This window comes from Pleurodeles waltl, chromosome 4_1, assembly GCF_031143425.1.
Source record: "Pleurodeles waltl isolate 20211129_DDA chromosome 4_1, aPleWal1.hap1.20221129, whole genome shotgun sequence".
Lineage (NCBI taxonomy): Eukaryota > Metazoa > Chordata > Amphibia > Caudata > Salamandridae > Pleurodeles > Pleurodeles waltl.
The window spans coordinates 917,241,266-917,263,365 of record NC_090442.1 but is presented as its reverse complement, the minus strand read 5'-3'; the positions used below and the strand labels follow the sequence as shown (position 1 = coordinate 917,263,365).

The following is a 22,100-nucleotide window of genomic DNA, read 5'->3' as shown; positions in this document are numbered from 1 at the left end:
TGCTAACTTGACTGAGTGTGTCCTGGGATCCTGCTAACCAGGCCCCAGCAGCTGTGTTCTTTCCCTAAACTGTACCATTGTTTCCACAATTGGCACACCCCTGGCACACAGCTAAGTCCCTTGTAAAGGGTACCAGTGGTACCAAGGGCTCTTTGGGCAGGGAGGGGACTTAATGGCTGTAGCATGCATTGTGCCACCCTAAGGGACCCCTCACCGAACACATGCACACTGTCATTGCAGGTTGTGTGTGTTGGTTGGGAGAAAAAGGGTAAAGTCGACATGGCATCCCTCTCAGGGTGCCATGCTCACCACCCTTTGCCTGTGGCATAGCTAAGTCACCCCTCTAGCAGGCCTTATAGCCCTGAGGCAGGGTGCACTATACCACAGGTGAGGGCATAGCTGCATGAGCAATATGCCCCTACAGTGTCTAAGTCCATTCTTAGACATTGTAAGTGCATTGTAGCCATATTAAGTCCATGGGCTTGGAGTTTGTCATTACAAACTCCACAGCTCCATGATGGCTTCAATGAAGACTGGGAAGGTTGGTATCAAACTTCTCAGCACAATAACCCCAGACTTATGGCAGTGTTGGATTTATTGTGAAATGCACACAGAGGACATCTTAGAGATGCCCCCTGTATTTTACCCAACTCTTTAGTGCAGGGCTGACCAGTCTGTGCCAGCCTGCCACTATCAGACAAGTTTCTGACCCCATGCAGTGAGAGCCGTTGTGCTCTCTGGGGTCAGAAACAAAGCCTGCTCTGGGTGGAGTTGCTTCACATCTCCCCCTCCTGCAGGAACTGTAACACTTGGTGGTAAACATCAAAGGCTCAGGCCTCCTGCTACAGTGCCCCAGGGCATTCCAGCTAGTGTAGATATCCGCCCCCCAGACCAGGTCCCACTTTTGGCAGCAGGTCCGCCGGGATTGACCACTGCAGCTAGGACCACCCCTAAGGTGTTCACAGCTGAAGTGACCCCCTCCTTGCAGAATCTTCCATTTTGTTTTGGAGGAGAGGGACCAATAGGGATAGGGATGTGTTCCCTGCCCTGCAATGGGAGTGGGCACAGGAAGGGTGTAGCCACCCTCCGGGACAGTAGCCATTGGTTACTCCCCTCTGACCCCTGTAATGCCCCTAAATCTAATATTTAGGGGCACCCATGAACCTTACTCACCAAATTCCTGGTGACCTCAAGGAAGAAGGACTGCTAAGTCGTCCCCAGCAGTGAAGACTCTAGATGATAACTGACTTGGCCCCAGCCCCTACCAGCCTGTTTCAGCTTCAGTACTCCTTCTCCAAAAAAGGTGGCGCATCCTACAGGACCAGTGACCTCTACAAACCTCCAGAGCACTGCCTGCCAGCAGAGGACCAAGAACTCCTGAGGACAGGGGCCCTGTTCAGAAGAAACCTTCCAAAAGGACACCAGAACCTCCCCGGATCCGCGAGCCCTGTCCACTCTGCACCCGAAGCCCGCAGCCCGAGTCCAGGTGGCACATAGGTACAGAGAAGGGCCCCAGGCGATTCCGACCTCGAGTCCATCCTGGGCTGACCCCTCCTGGCCAACACGATGACGCCTGCAGCCTGAATCCAGAGGACCCTTCTGATCGCGATCGGATCCGACGAAGATTTCCGACACCCAAATCTATCATTACATCCACAGCCCCCTGGCCTTGCGGAATTCGACCGATGGTCCAGCAAAATTTCCAGCGGGCGCCTCTCCTTCCTGTCCAGCTTTTGGTTTTCCGGAACCAACCCCCTGGTCCCAGCCTGCAGCATCTTTGTGACCCCCCCCCCCCCCCCCCCCCCCGGGGTTCTCTCTTTGAAAAGCATTGGGTGCCCGATACTGTGTTTGCACTCTGCACCTGGCCGCCATTGCGCCACTAAAAGGGTGTGTTTGGTGCTCACCTGTGGCTCCTCCCGGTGCTGGCCTAAAACCCCTCAGGCCTGTGTCCTGAAACTGCAGGTACTTACCTGCAATCTTTTGCCTACCGAGTCCCCCCAGTCCTCATAGGATTCCATTGAATACTCAACGCCAACTCTGACCTCTGAACACAATGGCTCCGTGTTGCTGGTGGTGCACTTATGGGGTCAGCTTGAACTTTGACCTGTAGACATCCTAACCCCCAAAGACTGGAATCGTAAGTCGAGTACTTACCTGTTAAACGTGTTAACACTTTTCCTACCCTAGGACTCTAGATTGATTCCTATGAAAAATTGCACTGTCAACTTTTAAAATTGAAAAGTGCTGCTTACTTGTAAACTGCTTTAACTGCAAAACCTAAACAAAGTACATTTGATACATGTGTCTGATACTTATTTGCAACTGTACTTACCTGCAACAAGGACCTTTTGGTTCTAGTAATAAAGTAACAAAATATATTTTTGCTATATAAAAACATTGGCCTGGAGTTAGTCATTGAGTGACTGTGTGTGCAAAAAATGCTGTGCACTACCCTCTGATAAGCCTAACTGCTTGACCACACTACCACAAAAGAGAGTAGTAGCATTATCTACTTGAGCCTCTGTAAGCCTCTGGGGAACTCCTGGACTGTGTACACACCATACCTCATTTTGGTATAGTATATATTGAGCCAGCTTCCTACAATGATGGTGCACGTTTCCCTACTATTAAATCTCCGTGAAGGCCTGCTAAAGTACAAACCCTGCCACCTTTTGATATATTGTTAGGTCAGTGTGAGAACCTAGGTGAAGAAACACTTGATTCCAAATAACAAACCCCAGCAAGAAAAGCAGTAAACATATTACCCCCCCACCCCCCCCCCAGCACCATCACCACATACTTTCCCCCAGGAAGCATCTGTCGCCCTAACACATAATCCCAAATCTCAAAACCAACATAGCTTGGAATAGTGTGGTGTGGTAGACCCCACAAGAGATCAGGATTAAGGCAATGTGCTGTAGGTTACTACATGAATTTACTGGAATGCCCAGTCACCGCCCATAGAACCAATGACCCACCCCGACCCATGCTCAGCCTATGCCGATCGTGATCGAAAGGGTGATGGAGTCTGGCTCAATTGACCAGTCTTCGGACTTGTCTCAGGAGCGTTTCCTCCTTTGGCCGGGTTGGGCAATGACCCGGGGGGTGGAGTTGTTGCAGATTACCTCGAGCCAGGAGACAGAGATATATCTCAGCAGTTTGTTGCTCTGTCCTGGAGCGAGTGTATGTCCTCTTTCTGTGCCGAGATGGTTGCCTCTCCTGGGCCGGACCGGCCGGTGGCAGCGCATGGCTGGACAAGTGAGGGAATCGGAGCTCATCCATTAGCCATTCCCAGGTCGACTCTGGGGTGTCAAAAAAGTATGTCTTTTTTGGAATATAACTTTGAGCCATGCCAGGAAGAGGAGCATGTATTAGAGTTTTAGTGCCCTTAATTTCTGTGTGACAGTCTCGCAGGATCTACGCTGATTCTGGACCTCGTGGGTATAGTCCAGGAAAATGAGTATTTTAGAATTCTGGTAGTAGAGCACAGAGTACGCTCTGGCCTCTCTTAGGATGCAATCTCGGTCCTTAAAGTTGAAGAATCTGGCTCTCATGGGCCTTTGTTGGGCTCCTGGTGAAGTCTTAGGGGTGAGTTCTCTGTGAACCTGTTCTATTGCAAACCAAGGCAAGAATTTGTTCACTGGGACTCAGGATTTTAACCATTCCTCAAGGAAGTCTGCAGGTTGAGATTGTTCAACATCCTCAGGGAATCCAACAAAACGTAAGTTATTACAACAGGAGCGATTTTCGGCGTCCTCCGTCCAGCAGTGAAGTTCATTCGTATGGGTCAGTAGCTGATCCACCTTGGTTTTAAGTTTGACAACCTCATAGTCCACAGTAGAGAGGCGACTTTCAGCCTCCGTGATGCTGCCTACAGCATTCCTAAAATCCTGACGGGGGAATGCCACATTTTCCAGCACTTCCCCTCTTTTAGTCTCAACCACGGATTGAGAGAAACATATTGCCTGTAAGATCTTGTTGAGGTCCCCCTCCTGTGCGGCATCCTTGTCTCGATTCTCTTCTCCTGTTGCTCCCACTGTGGTAGTAATATGGTCTATTTATGTCTGGGAAGGGGGTGGCTTTGCAGTTCTGTCTCTACCCATGGTTGTATACCTTGGCAATCTCTCCTTGCAAAAGCTCAGCCTGCTTACCACGTCCTCACGGTAGCACAAGCAGCCAAGCAGATGTCTGACCCCGAGCTAAGTGGAAGCCACTTGGGAGATGCTGAAGTGTTCAGGCCCTAGTCAGTGCGGTGATCCAGTATGCATGGAGCGTACCATCACTATGCTCCTATCTGGGGTAGTGGCATTCTAAGGAGGCTTCAGGTGAGTGCAGAGGGCCAACAGATACGTTCAACTGCAGCTAGAACGATACATGGGGCGTGGTTCCATTGCTGAGTCAGGAGCACGGCCATGGGAGGCCTCGGGCATTACTGCCATCAGTCAGGATTACCCCTTCTCTATAGGTTACTTTGTTGGTGTCTGATGTGGGGCCAGTATTTCCATGCAATGCTTCCCATTCGTGGCCTCACCAGGCACCCGAAGGCAGGGGGTGCCGCCTACATCAATCACTCCCAGGAGGAGGGGGACCCAGCAGTCTCAGCCCCTGCCGTGAAACACAAAGGTCCAGAGTGCAGGAGGGCAAGGACCCACTGGGTGCCGGCTTATGCCGCCTACACTTAATCACACCTGTCTCTCCCAAGCTCGCCCAGCCCCAACAGGCAGCAAGGGGCCGCACCGCAGGGAGCAAACAGGGAGGCAGGAGGCCGGCGCACTCGCTGGTCGTCCCCCTGGCCCCCAGGCGGGAACCAACAGTCCCTAATGCAGTGGTTCAGGGGCCAGGCCTACATTGGTTTTACTGTCACCACCTGCCGGTCCACAGCGCCCTCCATCACAGCGGATGCACATGCTGCACCCTGTGCGCCAGCAGGTCCTCGGGGGGCTCAGTTTTTGGGCCAGCAGTGTCTCCAAGGCAGCTCCATGGGGGAGGACAGGGGGAGAAGGGTGCAAAAAAAGGGGGGGCTAAACAAAATACGGGAGGTTCGGAAAACAAAGTCCTGGTCCTGTGTATACTGCTCCCGACAAACGTATAAATCAAAAAGATATACACAGGTCCATAGCAAAGGTGTTTATCCATAAATCACAGGTCTCTGGGAGTCAAAATACTTGAAGCAAGAGCCCTCACTCACCATTTGGTGACATGCTTCATCATAGGGCTATGCTGCTAGTCAGGCCGGCACTGCAATGCCTGACTGGCCCCACGGGGGGCTCTTTGCCGGGGATCTTTTTGCAAATGATAACTAGCCGGTCAAAAAGAGAGCTGGTTTAGGATTGGTATGAAAAAGAAAATCAGTTAAAAATGACTAGAGGTAAAACGTAATTTATTAAGATGTCTGACCTCTGACATGGTTAAAAACAAGAGTGGGGAGAAAATAAAACAATGTCTAAACTCCCCCCAAAAAACAAAGAATGTTCGTAGTAATCACTAGTCTCTCAATTTGGAGTATAGTGAAAGTAGACACAGGATCCCCTGTACTACTCAAAACTCATGATTTACATTCTTTGTTTTTTTTTGGGAGTTTAGACATTGTTTTATTTTGGCAGGTTTTTCTGCTTCACCCACACCATCCTTTCAGGGGCATCTTTGGATTGATAGAGTGAGGAGGATAGAGAACTACAACTTTGTGAAGCTCTAACATAGAATCTCAAAATGATTTCCTTCAAATTAAATACTGATCATTTTTATGCCTTTCCTTCATGCATCTATAACATCAGCCCTATCTGGTGGCACTTATTTTTTAATGCTTACATGTTTAAAAAAAATGTAAGTTAAACCATTTCTGGATCCTAGGACAAGGAGGTGAACTTGCGTTGATTTAACATCCAAATGTTTCTTGGAGTGTCCGTCTTCATATTGGGGAAGATATTTCAAAGCTAGCACACAACTCAAAACCTTTCAAAGATTTGATGTTGCAACATCCTTAAGTAAGTCTAACTTCTCCATCGCTTGACAAAGCACCAGATTACAAGTCTCCTATTCTTACAGTTTGGTGAGGTCATTGCAATAGTAATGGGTGGAGGACCTGCCCACTTAGTGTGTCGTCCATCAAGTGAATGGTACGAACTACGTTCCTAACATTGTTTTTTTTTTTGCTGCCATGCTTTCTTACCAGATCCCCATGCTTGGCATTTGCCATCCGTGTCCTTAATCAGCAGTCAACATAACTTGGTTGTGAATGATCTGTAAGCATATGAGCCGATAAGCTCTACTTCAGTTGCGTTATTTTTCTCGACATTGGTCCATTTTCCAAACGTCGCTACTATTATGTTTAAATTTGTTATGTAAAATAACTAATGTGAGCACTTCAACATATGTATTAAAGACTGTGTGTACCATTGTAGTTCTACTGAGGAAGTTATTTTTCAAAACATGTACCCTCGAGTTCCAGCCAGCCAGTAGATGTAATGTAAGTCTAAATTATCAGTGTGTAATGGAGTGCTTTCTTTTTGTTTCTCTTGACTGACAGTTTATTTTTTTTTGTAGCTGTCACCAGAGTTGTTTGACAAAGCTTATACATTTTACAGCAACAACCTACAAAAAATGTGCTTCGAGTAAGTATACGTTGGTTAATGGTGATTATGTAAGCATGACCACTTTGAATTTTAAGTATTTGTGTTTTTGTGCAAAAACTGTTTCGTGCTGTTTTTTGATGTTTACTTTGCAGACAAAATATTATGGCAATTAGCTGTTCTCTCTAGTTTGGCTTTTCCTTTTGGTTCTGTAATGAGATTGGTGCGACCTGCTAGGGATTACTGAACAGTAAACATTTTGTAGAGCAGTGGTAAAGCAACAGGTCCTGTATATGTAGTTGAAAACAGAAAGTGTGTAGTCTATGCAACACCATACCCCTTGAACTCTGACCTCTGGGCTCTAGCAGTAGTATGTTCCCCTCTCATTGTGCACTCTGTAAGTAACAATGAGTGTTTTCGGACAGGTCCAGTTGTACAAAGTATGTCCTATCCTTTCTATATGCTTTGCCTTGCATGGCATGGGTGCAGTCACATTAGCATAGGTATTGTTTTTTATTCAATTTCTCATTTTCTTGCCACAAGCTGAAATGTTTTACTTGTCACAAGAAGGTGGCCACTTGTGACTGGCACCAGCATCTCCTCACCCATCAGTGTGATCATGGGCCCGAGATGTGTGTCAATTCTTGAAACAAGTGTTTGTTAGTGCTCACTCGCGTCAATGGGGGTGTCGGAGCAGTGGGAGCACATGAGTGTGCAAGTCATGCCAGGCACAGGTATAATACACAAACCACACTTCCACCTGGGTCCCTAGACAGAGAACAGAGACTGTTGAGTTCTAGTCTGAGTAGGTTCATACCTATTTTATTTTGGTATAATGCTGCTAGGTGTTTTCCCTTCACTTCTGGTATTTAGTTAGTGTCTCACCACATGATCTATTTGTTCTTTCTGCATTTTTAGGTCGAGCGTAAGCATTCAACCTCCTGTATACTTTTAGTATACTTCTTATGGCTTAAAGCGATTTTCATTTGTTGGCTGCAATGTCCTTTAAAAATTCTTGCTCGCTAGTTGTCGGTGCTGCCTTTTTCTCCCTCCTTTTTCTGTTTCAGAGCAGAGACCAACTACCGTATTATTCCATTTTGGTTTCTTTATCTGTTGCTGTGATGGACTATTTTTGTTATTTCTTTGGTGCTCCCCTTTCACTGTGGGTGTTTTAGGCTGGTAGCTGCCTGCGTTTTATTGCAGAATTCCGTTCCTCCCATCTCCTGCCATGTCGCTGACATTTGTTATAGCTTTATTCCAGTGCTGTCCTCGTTTACCTCTGTCTCCTAAAGTAAGCTTATTTTACAATAGAAACAAGGTTATTTAGCTCACTCCTCACGAAAGCCACAATATGCTCTTTCTGGTGGAATGTAACTAAACATAGAAGCAATGTTGTAAAACGTGCTTATCCCCATATCTCGAGTCTCTTTCTCTCTCTCCAGAGCCCCTCCATGCCAACACTCAGGACATCCCACATAGGGCATTGCTTATCTCCTTTATTGAGGCCATTAATCTTTTCAGGCTGTTCTTCTTCTTGAAATGTGATGCAAGAATGCTTGCAAGACTTTTCATTCTGTTAAAATAAAAAGGAAATACTTTTCTAGCCTTATTTTGCAATTTCTGTTCAGACGTTTACAGCGGTAGTGCAGTCATCTTCTCGTCTCGCCGCAGGGGCTTGTGATTTCTGATGTCAGTAGCCCCCAGTGACAACCAAAACATGTCAGGAAAAGATGAAATTATGATATAGGATTGACCAATTTATGTGGCAAGAAACGTCCAGTTCCGAATTTACAATGCTAATAGCTCTAACTCAAAGAAATGCGAGACATATTGCATTGCAAATGCTTGTTATAACTGCAACCTTCTATGAGTTTCAAAGGCCTTCTTTGTGATAATAGGATGTTATCATTTTGCAGTACTGAACCCCAGTTGGAGGAAAAGCCTTATCAGACAAAAAACAGCCCTCTTGTGTTCAGACAACAACTAATGTCTTCCCTATCTTGGTTTCTGGATCTTATCTCCTTATCACTTGTCTCCGAGAAGCATCCAATCAGTGAATTACTTTACTGCCTAACCCTTGTTAAGCCTGCTTTGGATTTCTGTTACATGGATGTGCCGAGCAGTTCCTGAGCACCTGATTGTCAAGGTAGCTTGTGACTGTCTCTTTTTGTGTGTGTCTGTCCATGTGGGCCTAGGGTTCCTGCCCCTGCCGTGCCTCATGTGGAGTGTTTGTATGGGAGAGTGTTGGTGTAATCAAAGTAGAACGGAATACATCTTTTACACATTGTAAGGTTAGTGCACCGGGTATGAGTTTTTTGGGGACCTACTTCGGAGCTACGCAGTCATCCTGAAAGCCAAGGCAGAACACTTTTAATTGGATCTACAGCACTTGGCAGAAGGAAAGAAGCTCCATAGCAGCCTGAAGACTAATCAGACCAGAAGCAGATGGGCTAAGTTGAAAGCAGTTACAAGAGTGTACAATCTTGCAAATCCTTAGGATACTCACAGGTCTGGAGAGATAATTAAAGCTGCTGTAATAAAAATAATATCAAATTACAGAACAATAGCATTTATTATTTCATTAAAAAAAAAATTGTTGCATTTATTTATTACAACGGTTTGTGATCATTTGGATGAAATAGCAGCTTTTGAGGCAGAGTGAGCCAGGAACACTGGACATGTTCAGGTCATTTGTGTCAAATTGTGTTTTGAAAGTACTTCAGGCCAGTAAAATTGATGCAAACTGAATAGAACACAAACATTTCAAGTATGGAGTTGTGGCGCCAAACCGTAATAATCAAATGAACCCCAATATTTTCAAAATTCAGTTGTACGTGGGCTTATGCGTTCTCTCTGAAGGCTCCTTTTGGAGAAATGTGTGACAAATTACACACTTCTAAGAATATTTTACAAAGAACCCTTGATAATAATTGAATGGAGTTTAACAGCAGTTCTAAATACATTGACAAGTAGGCACTGAAATAGTGGTTGCAAAAAGCTATCCCAATTTGCACACTGACAATTTTGCAACCAGCAAATTATCTTATGAACCAACCTATGTGCTAAAGGGCCAGTTTATACAATAATGATTCAGAGGGTTTGCACAATGGCGTGCCCAGTAAATATTAGTTTGGTTAGTTGCAAATTGGGACTCTCTGATGGGCTACCATCACAGGGGTGGTGGCCTACAAGGGACATCAAATTACCATCCGTGATGAACCGAGGCAGTTTAAAAAAATAAATGTTTTCCATTTTGAAAAGCTTCAGCAGGAGTTTGCGGTTGTTCCCTATACCACAGCCAACATCCCCTGCTGCTGTCACCATGATTTACGAAGTAGAAGGGGCCGAAAGGGGGGGGGCTCTTAATTTGTGTGAATGAGTGGCGTTTAGAACGGATGCCTATTACATTTGTTTTCCAAATTGTGAAGTGATAACCATTCCTAAATCCTTAACCATTAGGAAAAGCTTGTCTGAACCATTTAAATGAGTTTAGAGCACTCCCGATTTTTTTGTGGTTGTAAACTGGTTGATTTAGTGAATCGGATGGTTTGCGACTGATAAATACATTTGTACATCTGGCCCTTAGTTATTAGTAAAATACTATAATGTTCTACTGCCATACTAAATGCACCTCTGATACTGAAGGAGGCTAGTTTTTTTTATTTATAAAGATTATTTATTGATTTTGCAATTTGAAACAATGATACGTACAATTAACATGATGCCAACGGGCATCAAACAGTGATCGAATCCGAAGTCCCCAGCAACACATTGTTGATAAATGTTATACACAATCTAGAAGCCTGCTATGGCCTCCCATTTTCCCCATATCTTATTATGTTTATTTAAACATCCTCTGGCCTCATGTACAAGTTTTTCTCGCTGCACACACCAGTCCACCCCCGTCTCCATTTAGTCAGTGTCGGTGCCTTCCTGGCCTTCCAGTCCGCCATTATAGCCCTCTTGGCCACCAGGCATGCCACCCCTAGGAAGGTCTGATCTGCTCTTCGCAGCCCAGTGTCTCCCATGACCCCCAGAAGGAGAGGCAACGGCATCCTCTTTATATCTTCCTGTAAGACCCCAGAGACTTCTTGCACTACAGCTTCCCAGTAAGTCACTATGGTTGGGCAGGCCCATACCATGTGGAAGAAATCAGCCGCGGGGCTCCCGCAGCGGTTGCACTCCTCTGAGGGGCGGAGGCCCGCTCTGTGTAATTTGGTGGGCGTGAGATAGGCAGTATGAAGAAAGTAGGTTTGTATTAATCGGAAGCGAGTGGGCATTGTAAGAGAACGTGGGGCCATCAGTGCTTCTGCCCAGTCCATCTCTTCCATGGGGCCCACCCATTCCTCCCATCTTTGGCGAAGCTCTTCCAGGGAGCCCGCAGCGGATGTGATTAGGGTGCGATATATCTGGGAAACGCCTCCCCTGCCCAGGTCTCCCATCAATGCCTTTGCTTCCATGGGGCTATGTTCGGGTATGGTGTCCCCTGCCTGTATATGTACTAGTAGGGCATGGCGTAGCTGAAGATACCGGTGGAACTGTGTCTTGTTTAAAGAGTAGTGTTTCTGAAGATCCTGGAAGGACCGCATATGTGACCCTCCCCAGATATCGCCCAGAGTGGAGATACCTATGTTATCCCAGGTCTGAAAATCCTCCAGGCCCGCCACTTATACCAACTGTCTCCCATGCCATAGCGGGGTCTGCTGGTCGGGGTCCACCACCCCGTCAACTTCTGGGCCGTCCGCCATCCCTGTAATACCACTCTGGTCACATCTGGGACATCTTGGGGGATCGGGTTCCCGTATAGGGCGCCGAAGATCCGCGGGTAGCCCATTGTCTGTAATTCTAGTTGATATGCGGGATCTGTCCACCCACCCCCCACCCAGTCATTAATTACGAGCATGTGCATCGCAAGGTAATAGTATTGGATATTGGACATGCCCAAGCCACCGTCGTATATGTCTCTCTGACAAGTTTTGAGCGCCAGTCGTGAGGGAGTGCCGCCCCATATCAATTGGCGCGCTAAGGAGTCCATCTCCCCGAACCATCTCTTGGGGATGGGAAGTGGAAAGTTTTGCAGAAGGTAGAGGAGCCTGGGAAGGATCATCATCTTGTACAGTGCTATTCTTCCAAGCAGATTCAAGGGGAGGGCCCTCCAGTGCCAGAGATCGATCTTGATTTTCTTTGTTAGCGGCGTAATGTTAAGTTCCCAAGCCAACTCAGGAAGAAGTGAAATATGTACTCCTAGATATTTGAAGCTGTTCCTTCGTACTGGGATGTTTCGTTGCCAGTCTATACAGTCTCGAGAGCGATGCAGGGGAATCAGCAGGGATTTGGCTGGGTTCAGGATCAATCCAGATGCTTCCGCAAAAAGGCTCAGGATCTCTAGAACGCGGGGGCCGCTCTTGGGTGGGTTGGAGATATACAAGAGAGCATCATCAGCATATAATGCCACCCGGTCCTCCGAACCGGAGGGCCAGGGCCAGCCCTCAATCAGCGGGTCGCCCCTCAGCAGTATCGCCAAGGGTTCTATTATTAGCGCAAAGAGTAGGGGGGATAGCGGGCATCCCTGTCGAGTTCCACGACCAATGGGGAATGGGTCCGAAACCCCTCCATTCACTCGGACACGGGCAGTCGGGTTAGAATATAGGAGTTTCACTAGTCCTCGAAATTTGGGCCCGAGCCCGTTTTTTTGCAGGACCTGTTCGAGATACGACCAATCCACTGTGTCAAAGGCCTTTTCAAAATCAAGTAGAAGTAATGCCAAATGAGTATGTGGCAGAGTTTTGTGGTGCGCCAGGGCCAGATGTAACCGCCTGATGCAGTGCCTAGTACTACGGGTGGGCATGAAACAGGAGGCTAGTTTTAATGGAACCCTGCATGAGAAATAAGCTGCTTTTCTAATGGAGTGTTCTAAATTTAAATGTATTTGTTGCACCCTTGCTTTCGTGAGACTTCTCCAAATATTTGAAGCTGATTTTTTTTTTTTTAGGTCTGTTAGGTTCACCAACATTGTGAAAAGATCTTTTCCTATTCTGAAATGGACTAATGCAACCCTAAAATCAGGTGTTTTGACACACTGTGTATTGGGGCTTTCATCTCTTTCAAAATAAAAAATAGTGTGTATCGTCTTGTCTTTGGATATTTTAACATGAAATGACTCACAGCTTTGCACCCATGTGCTTTTTATATTCAAATTACCAATTTGATGTTCATCAGCACTGGTGTGGTAGTTTTAGCCTGGAAAGCCAACATCATAAAGGGCATTAGAAGTTCTTTGAACCCTACATCTCTACCACAGTCATAACATACATTATAACTCCTACTTGATTCTGGCTGCCACAGCAATGAATGAATGAGTAAGTAAATCAATTGAATTTGTGGAGCGTGGGCTGATACTCAAATGGGTGTGCCAGTGCTAAAGAATCTGACTGATCTCCCGAGAGGATTATGGGAGCTGAAGCAGCTAAGTTTTAAATAGCTTTTGAAGAATAAGTAAGTTTCAAGTCTTTAAAATGTGAGAGAGAGAAAGTTCCAATACTTAGCTGTTTTGAAGGAGAAACTATGGCCACCAAAAAGAAGTACGTCTTATCTGAGACAGAGAAAGAAGATCAGCAGTAGAGGAGTATAGTGAACGACGAGTGATATATGGCTAGAGTCTGTTATTAAGATGCATGGGTCCTGAATTCAGAATGGTCTGCTGGCAGAGATAGACAGCATTAAAGGTGGAGTGTTTGGCCACCCCCATATCCTTTATCTTTTGTCTTTTTGTAACCTCGCAAATACTATTTTATTTTCATTTTGTCTTCTGTAAACATAAAGGACGCCATTTTGGCATGTGTCCTGTTTGGAACCAAAGCTTCTTTTCGTATGGGATTCTCAAGGCCCCTTTTCCATGTAAAAGAAGTTGCTATCTGTTTATTTATTAAGTAGATGTTTATACCCACTGCCCCCTGAAACAATGTGCACTTCATCCAAAAGAAGTGTTTAGTCTTTGTTTATTGAAGTGGAAAGGTTACAAAGGCTCAACCATCCAAGAAGAAAGAAGAGTTCATCCGTCTCTCCTCAACGCTGCCTCATCCTTCTCCCCGACGTCACCGTTCTCATTCCACGCTGATGTCCGAGGTGACATCAGAAAGGAATACTACACTCCCCCTCCTTTATATACAGAAAAAGATGCATGTCTGAGGGAGTAACACATTGCTGTACAAGAATCAAGGATAACAAAAGGAACATATGTACAAATGACAACTGAAAAAAAAAAATTCACAACAATAATAATAATTTTCAGAGAAAGAGAATCTGAATCCTGCACTTTATTCAGAAGTACTTGGAGAACAGTACTTGAGGAACACCATATGAATTAAACATATGAATTAAACATAGTCTTTTAGATAAGCAGGACTTTGCATTTTTCTATCAGACTTCCTTAGCGATACACCAATGGGAATGTTGTCTTCTTCCTTTTGCGAGTTAATCTTGTCCTTCAGCTCAGCGTCTTGGTTAACTCTCCCTTTATACGCGACCACTCAATTAAGATTAGACACACGATGATCATCAGTTCTGATGGCATTATTGAAAACTTTGATGATTCTTATTGGTTTAGACAACCTGTTACCACCAGACTGTAAACCAGGAAGTTTTATCATAACCAGGTCACCTACATTTAACTTAGTCACTTTGACAGAATGTTTACGATCAAAATACAGCTTGCTATTACTTATTTTAGCATTTTCTCTCTCTTTCCATTTGTTATCTTTATCGGTCCAATTGTCGTTCCCCAAAAATGCGTTAACGCAAGATGGTTCAAGTACAGTATAGGGACGCCTCCCCCGAAACAATTCAAAAGGAGACATTCCTGTTGTATGAGGTGTAAACCTGTATACTCCAACTCTTTTGGTGACTTCCTCCTGCCAACTCCTACTGTCACATTTAGCTAAGGCAATTGTTTCTTTCAATACCCTATTGAATCTCTTAACCATTCCATTGGGTTTCGGATGGTACAGTGCTTTATATCACACACCCCAAGAAATGTCTCAATTTCTTTGGAAATCAGCCGTACCCCATTATCAGTAAGCAACGTGTCAGGAATACCTTCCCTTATGAACAGATCTTTTAAAAACTTTGACATGTCCACTTTCAACACCTCTGGAAAAGCAAATCTCTGGCCAACGTGAAAACATATTTATCACAACTATACCATAGCTTTCTTGTCCACCACTATGTATTGGCCCTAAAATGTCTAACGCAATGTCTTTCCACGGTTTATCAGGACGATTTGTTATCATCATCGGTTGAACTTTTGGCTTCCTGCTTTTTTCACTCACAGCACATTGCATACATTCTCTTACCAGGCGTTCAATTTGCATATCCATCCCTGACCACCAATAGCTGGACCGCAGCCTCTCCTTTGTTTTAGAGATGCCTAAATGACACTCATGGGCTATGTTTAGCAAATCTTCCCTTAATTTGACTGGGGGGATTAGTCTCGTACCACGTAATAGAAGCCTTCACTGGTTGCCAGCTGTATCTTTGACCAACCAAATGTCCTTACATAGATCTCCCTCTTGATGCTTGTGTGTCCAACAATGACTTATTAGATCCATTACCTTTTGCAATGTAGAATCACCCTTAACCTCTTCACTCCATCTATCCTCCAAAATTATTTCACAATCAAGTTCACACACAAAATTTGTATAGTCCTCAGAGGTATCACTGTCTGGATGATCAGTTCTGTCCTCCCCCACTAACCTAGATAAGGTATCAGCAATTACATTTTCCACACCAGGAATGTATTTTACGTCAAAGCTATACTCTTGTAAATCAATCACCCATTTGGATATTCTGGATGAAATACAATCAATGCCCTTCTTATTGAAAACTTCACACAAAGGTTTGTGATCGGTCTTAACCATGAACGTGGTACCCCACAAAAATGTTTTCAGTTTTTTAATAGCCCAATGTACTGCAAGGGCTTCCCTTTCAATCACAGAATACCTGCATTCTCTTCACCTTTGAGGCTTCTAGATAAAAAGATAATAGTATTATCCTGACCACACCCACTTTGCTGTAAGACCTCACCAAGATCTTTAAGGCTGGCATTAGTGGTAATGATAGGATTTTTCTTTCAGTCAACATTTTTAAGTTTAGGGGCTAGAGCCAACATTATCCTGATCGATTCAAACTCCTTCCCACACTCCTTATTCCATGCAAAGTTTGCCCCCTTTTTTAAAAGACCCCTCATGTTATATGTAACATCAGCAAAGTTCTTAACAAATTTGTGGTAGTACTTCACCATCCCCAGAAAACACATGAGCTCTTCCTTAGTAGTGGGAGGAACCATGTCTTGAATAGTATTCACCAGATCAGCTATCGGAATGACATCTTCACCTATTATAGTGTGGCCCAGGTAGTTAATGGTTTTTGTACCAAATTTGCATTTCTCAAACTTTACAGTCAAATTGTGATCACACAACCTCTTCAAAACCTGCCTAACTCTTGCATCATGTTCACCCCTGTCCTTACCATACACTAAAATGTCGTACTGATACACACAGACCCCTTCCAAGGCTCTCAAAACCTTTTCCATAACCCTTTGAAAAACCAAGGCAGCCAAGATTAGCCCAAAAGGAAGTCGGGTATATCTGAACATACCAAAGGGCGTGATGAATGCAGTGAGATCCATAGACTTTTCATCAAGCTGTATCTGGTGATTAGCTGATGCTAGATCAATAGTACTGAAAACCTTAGCATCACCTAACATCATGAGTAATTGAGCAATGTTGGGTAAAGGGTACTTATCAACCATAACACATTTGTTCTGCTGTCTAAGATCAATGCATAGTCTAAGAGAACCATTAGGCTTTCTACCAGCAACGACGGGAGCCAACCAAGCAGTAGCCTCAATTACACCTTGATTCCTGAGTTTGTTCAATTCACACTGCATTTCCCCTCTTATGTTTACCGGAACACTCCTTACCTTGCTACAAACAGGAACTGAACCCAGATTTTTTTTTATTTTGTGCCAATAACCTTTTAAACAACCCTGATCACACTTAAATACACTCGAAAAAACTCAGCATGCAATTCTTGCTGTAAATTCAAATCCATCGCCGTAGACTGTTGTGTAACTGCATTGACAGGAAGTCTCTCTTTTAACACAATTGGATTATCACAATTGGGATCCAACATGACTCCTAGGTCCCTTTGATGTGACCAGCTTATAATACTATCACCCTTCTTTGACACGTATACTTTGCCAGAGGTATAGCGATCCTTATACTCAATTAAACCTATGAAATATCCATGTAATGGTATCAGTTCACCTTCATAGACACATGGTTTAATGTCAGGTTTGAGCAACTCAACAGTATTCTTAAAATGAAGATTGAAGAAATCATTAGACAATAGCTATCTTGGCACCAGAATCAAACAGAACTTTGGTTCTTTTGCCTTCAGCCTGAATGAAATCAAAAGGGCCAACACAGTTCCCAGTTCCTATATGTAAAACAATTTGTCCACAATCAAAATCCACAGAGTTCAAATTCTCACTATCCTTAGTAAGAACCTCACAGACAGTTTGTTTAGATTTCCTCATCTTACAAACCGAAAAGAAATTTAGTGCGGGACAGTTTTTATCATTGGCAAAATGACCTGATCTGTCCCATCTGAAACATCTCTTGTCTCTTGCGGACCCCTTGTTATGCTTCTGCTTAACACCCGAACAAGTATTAGTACCTTTGGCAACAGCACACACCTGGTTGGACGTATCATTCTTAATTAGATCAACACATTTTAGAGAATGTTCAATTTTCTTAGCATTGGCAAGCACTTCTTCAAGAGTAGGTTCATCCCTGAGCCATAACTCCTCACGGACTTTCTCAATGTGGCATCCTAACATGAACTGATATCTTATTCTTTCATCAGTTAACACCCCAAATTTACACAAAAATGCAAGACATCTGGGATCTGTTACATCCTTTCAATAGATTCATCTTCTCTTTGTAATCTCTTCCCAAAGTAATAGTGCTCTAATATGGTGCTCACCTTGGAAAGATAGTGAATATCCAACTTGCGTATACAAGTTTAATACTCTTTAAGATCTATTACTTCACTGTCTGGAATATCCGGTAGATGATCAAATACTTCCTGACCTTCTGTGCAGTTCTCCTTTCAGCTCTTAAAGAGGTTCCACGTACTTTTGCATAACGTTCAAATACTTTTTTCCATTTGGCCCATTTAATAGGCGGCTCACCAGGAGATGACAGGAAAAACGGAGGTGCTGGAACATTTTGCATGTTGTAAAAATACGTATTAACGAAATAAAGCTAGAATATTATGTGTAGAATGTCATAGATTACAAATTGGATGCAATAAAACGTAACGAAACGAAAATTAAAGCTGTGCACATCAGTGATGTGCGTGGCACTGTAGTCCAAACAATGTATACACAAGCAAAACAAACTAATGCCGTGCACATCAGCGATGTGCCAAAGTTGTATGCCTGTTAAGCAAATCCTGTTGAAGCTGTGCACATCAGCGATGTGCCAAGGTTGTAAACGTTCACATCCTCCGTTAAATAATGTGAAGTGTTGAAGTGTCAGAACTCCAATACAATGCAGAGAATAAAAACGTTGAAAATGAAGGTCAAGAATAACACTATATCAATCACTCGAAGAACTGTAGATTCAGAAATGATGTGAACATGATCATAATACTGCCTTAGCTACTGTATATTTTTATTTTCTTCCTCTTTTTTTTTTTTTTTTTTTTTTTCTTCTTCCGGTCACACAGCTGTTCAGAGGTCCCGTTTAGATGAACTGCACAAAACGTGCTTTAATAAATGCATTAACACGAGCACAAAGTGAGGAAACCGAGCGTCCTAGGTTGGCATGGAAACATGCTGAACACAAGTGCTGAGCGAAGGAAGCCGGCACGCGTCAGGAGATGGTTGCCTAGGTGATGAATCCTCGCGCCTGAGGCAAACCGAAACAAGCGACGAACCGTAACTAATTGGGGAAACTCTCTCGTGAAACCCAATTAGTTATAGCAAAGTTACATCAGACCCCGATCAGATTAATTGACAAATGAAAATACGAACGCGTCTGAAGGCAAGTTGAGTCTTCAACTTGAAACATGAACACGTCTTTGAATAGCGGGTTGAAGAATGTTGAGCCTTTAAAAGATCTCAGTCTCGTCGCCAGTGAAACAATGTGCACTTCATCCAAAAGAAGTGTATAATCTTTGTTTATTGAATTGGAAAGGTTACAAAGGCCCAACCATCCAAGAAGAAAGAAGAGTTCATCCGTCTCTCCTCAACGCTGCCTCATCCTTCTCCCCGACGTCACCATTCTCATTCAACTCTGATGTCCGAGGTGACATCAGAAAGGAATACTACACCCCCCTTTTGCCATTAAATGTGTACTGCCATTGACTCCTGTTACATATGCCCTTATGGTTGAGTTTGCCTTGGCCCGGCGTGATTCAAGTTGAGATCACTCATGTGTACGCTGCATCCGGGAGCAGCATTTTAATTCGTCAGTGTTGCATGGTTCAAATCCTTTACCACAGAGGTGCTGCACCATATGTAAACCCAACCCATTTACGTGGCAGTTTACTTAAAAAACCTTATAGCTTGCAACCCATTACCTCATATCGCCTGGTTTCTTTGCAGTGTCAGCTTGTACATTCAGTAATTTTAGAAACACCTGTGAGTAAATACTAATCTTTGGGATTCAAGCACTTTCACCAGCCGTACTTAGGTGTTTTGGGATAGGAAAGCCATTTTATCACAATGTACTGATCCTCTGGATCCCAACCTGAGACACTACAGAAGGTTTCTAATTTTGAGAAGCCTCTAAAAACAACCCCATATAAATAGCCATCAAACATATAAGTTGTCACAAAGTGCTAGAATCTACTGAGATCCAGGAAACATGATCCTCCTTCACAGCCTGAAGGAAAATGTTTGAGGGCCAGATGAATGAAACCATTTTGTGGTCACAAACTTTATGATGCTCTAAATCACATGGTTTGGGACCACAAAATGTTATTTTGACATGTATTTAGTCCATTTTGCCATTCGCTAAAGCTTTTCTGATTTACAAAATGGATTTATCCACTCATTTTAAATAGTTAAAAGGAGGAGGCATTAGAAGGACATCCTCAACTATTTGGGATTCGCAGTGAGATTAATCAGTGGTTTGCGATCACAGCTGCGACCCATTGAAATGTTACTGACTCCTCCAAGGAGGTGATAATCACTTTTGCAGTGGGTACAGCTTACTCTTTAGTTATCTTGTTGGGCACGCCGGCAGTACTCAAATGGTAGTGTCCAAGCGAGAAACTATTTTTATTTTTTTTATTTTTTAAGCAGCACCAAGTTCTTTAAGGACTATGGGTTTCTTTAAAAAAAAAAAAAAAAACGTTTCCCATTTGGGAATGCTAGCAATTGTGGTCTGCTGTATAATTACTATTCATATTGTGGCTGCCCTTTTCAGTCTTGGATTATTTAAGTGACTTGAAGCACGTTACTTCCTGGAAAATAAATTAATATCTGTCCTTTGAATACGAGAAAGTCCATAGCTCAACGTTCTAATGACTCTGAGTTACACCTTCCTGTCTCTGAGAACTGTGCCCTCCTATGTTTCAGATGCCCGACCCTCTCAAGGGTTTCTGAAGCCCACTATCTTTTGTGTGTTTGAGGCCTTGCCTCCTTCCACTGCTTTTGTAACCTGCTGAATCACTCGGTGCACAGTGTGCTCTTTCGGCGTAGGGTGAGATATTAATCTCTCCTGGTAGCCCCTTAGGCAGTAGCAAAGTCCAAAACTTTGGTATGGTTGATTCCAGACAGGCATAGGCTCTGAATCCACCTTCTAGGCCCCTCTCCTCTCTGATGCAGAACGCAGCCAATCCACTCGTGTCTTCAGCGCTGCCGAGACCCCGCACCACTATGCCGTAGATGTAATACCCCTCTGCTGCAATAATTGGACACGATCCACCAGCCACAGGTCTTATGTATAAAGTCTGCCTGTGTCTCAGATTATGTTGGACCATCCCCTGAACAGGTCGGATACATTTCGCTTAAACTCTTGGCGGTTAACATTACTTGTTGTGTTCTTGCTAGAAATCAACATTTTCTCCCAGTCTTTATCACTGATTTCGGTTCCCAGATCCCTCTCCCATCTGTTGTTTACTCCCAGCAGTGCCGTTGGGTGGTCTCTACAGAGAGCTCTATGGATGTAGCTACAGGCCTTACTCCTTTATCAACTTTTAGCGGGCTACCAGCATGAGAGTTTCTGGCAGTCGTCCTGAGCATCCCTTGTGGAATCACAGTGCCCACCTGTCAGTTTATAATAATGTACAACGTGACCAGGCCAGACTGTAAAACAGTGTACACCTCAGCACGTCAGAAGTCTTTCACCTCATTACCCACTGTGTTGAAACCACTTCTTATCAGCTCCCTGTCTTTCATTTCTTCTCTCTGAGCCTTAAAATGGGGGATGCCTCAGCTATCAGGCTGCAGAAGCAGGCTGTACGAGAAAACAAAAGACAACCATTTCTAATATAATGGTACCTCACTCAAAAATATGGCACGGCTAAATTACGATTAAACACACTTCTAAACTAAATTTCTCTATCGTTTAAAGTGCAATATCATCAGTTCAGCTATTACGACTATATGCTACTTGAAAATTAGAGATTCATATAAATAATTTCTCATGCTTATGTGCACATTTGAAAGAACTTATACAGAATCTCTTGACCAATCAGTTGAGGTGCCATAAACAACATATTCAAAGGTGTCGTAAAACCAGCAAACAAGGACTCCTCAATATTAAGCTTTTTGTCCAGCCATTGTGGCAAATGTTGCAACTGGAAAGCCATACTAAGCCCTCTTATTCATGTTGCAGTGTGAGAATTCCTAATTATATCCCCAGCATAACATTTGCCCGTATCCAACATGTGATCCAATTCTCTGAAAGGAGGAACACGACTCTGGATATTTCTGTAATAATATTTCCCAGGCAACACCATATCGTAAGTCACACTACAGAACCTGAACGACAGGTTAGTTTATGGGAGGTGGAAAGAATTAATAGGCATCAACACTACATTTGTGCCAAAATGTATTACACATTACTGTAATGCCTGTCTATAAATTCACTTGAGTTTATGCAGGCGATATGGGGAGAAAACTCCAGTCCAGGTCTGAAACTCAAAGGACTCTGAGCATCAAAGAGTTTACCAGCTACCATTACTGGGGTACACTTAGGTGGAACAACACCGGCCCCCATGAATAACCGAAATTCTGCTTTGCCAAAAGTGTTTTTTCTCTCCATGCCTGACCCATGGTCTCAGGTCCATCTGTAATCACCTCTATTTAATAATGTGGAGGCCCTGCATATTGCCTGTGTTAACAAGACCACGTTGTGGAAAAATATGCATTCTTGAAATGTCCATTTTAATATTCCCAATTCCTTTTCTTTGCAGCCAGCCCAGTGATCAACTCATGGTGACCGAAATCGGCCA

At 43.9% G+C, this 22,100-nt stretch overlaps 1 protein-coding gene across 1 annotated transcript in view; it reads left to right on the top strand.

The window, feature by feature from the left end:
* Positions 1-22,100, top strand: part of FBXL13 (F-box and leucine rich repeat protein 13) — a 1,108,093-nt gene that overhangs the window by 105,124 nt on the left and 980,869 nt on the right. The window contains exon 4 of the mRNA XM_069229683.1: positions 6,544-6,611. Coding sequence (XP_069085784.1) covers positions 6,544-6,611 — 68 coding nt within the window. The remainder of the gene's footprint in view (positions 1-6,543; positions 6,612-22,100) is intronic.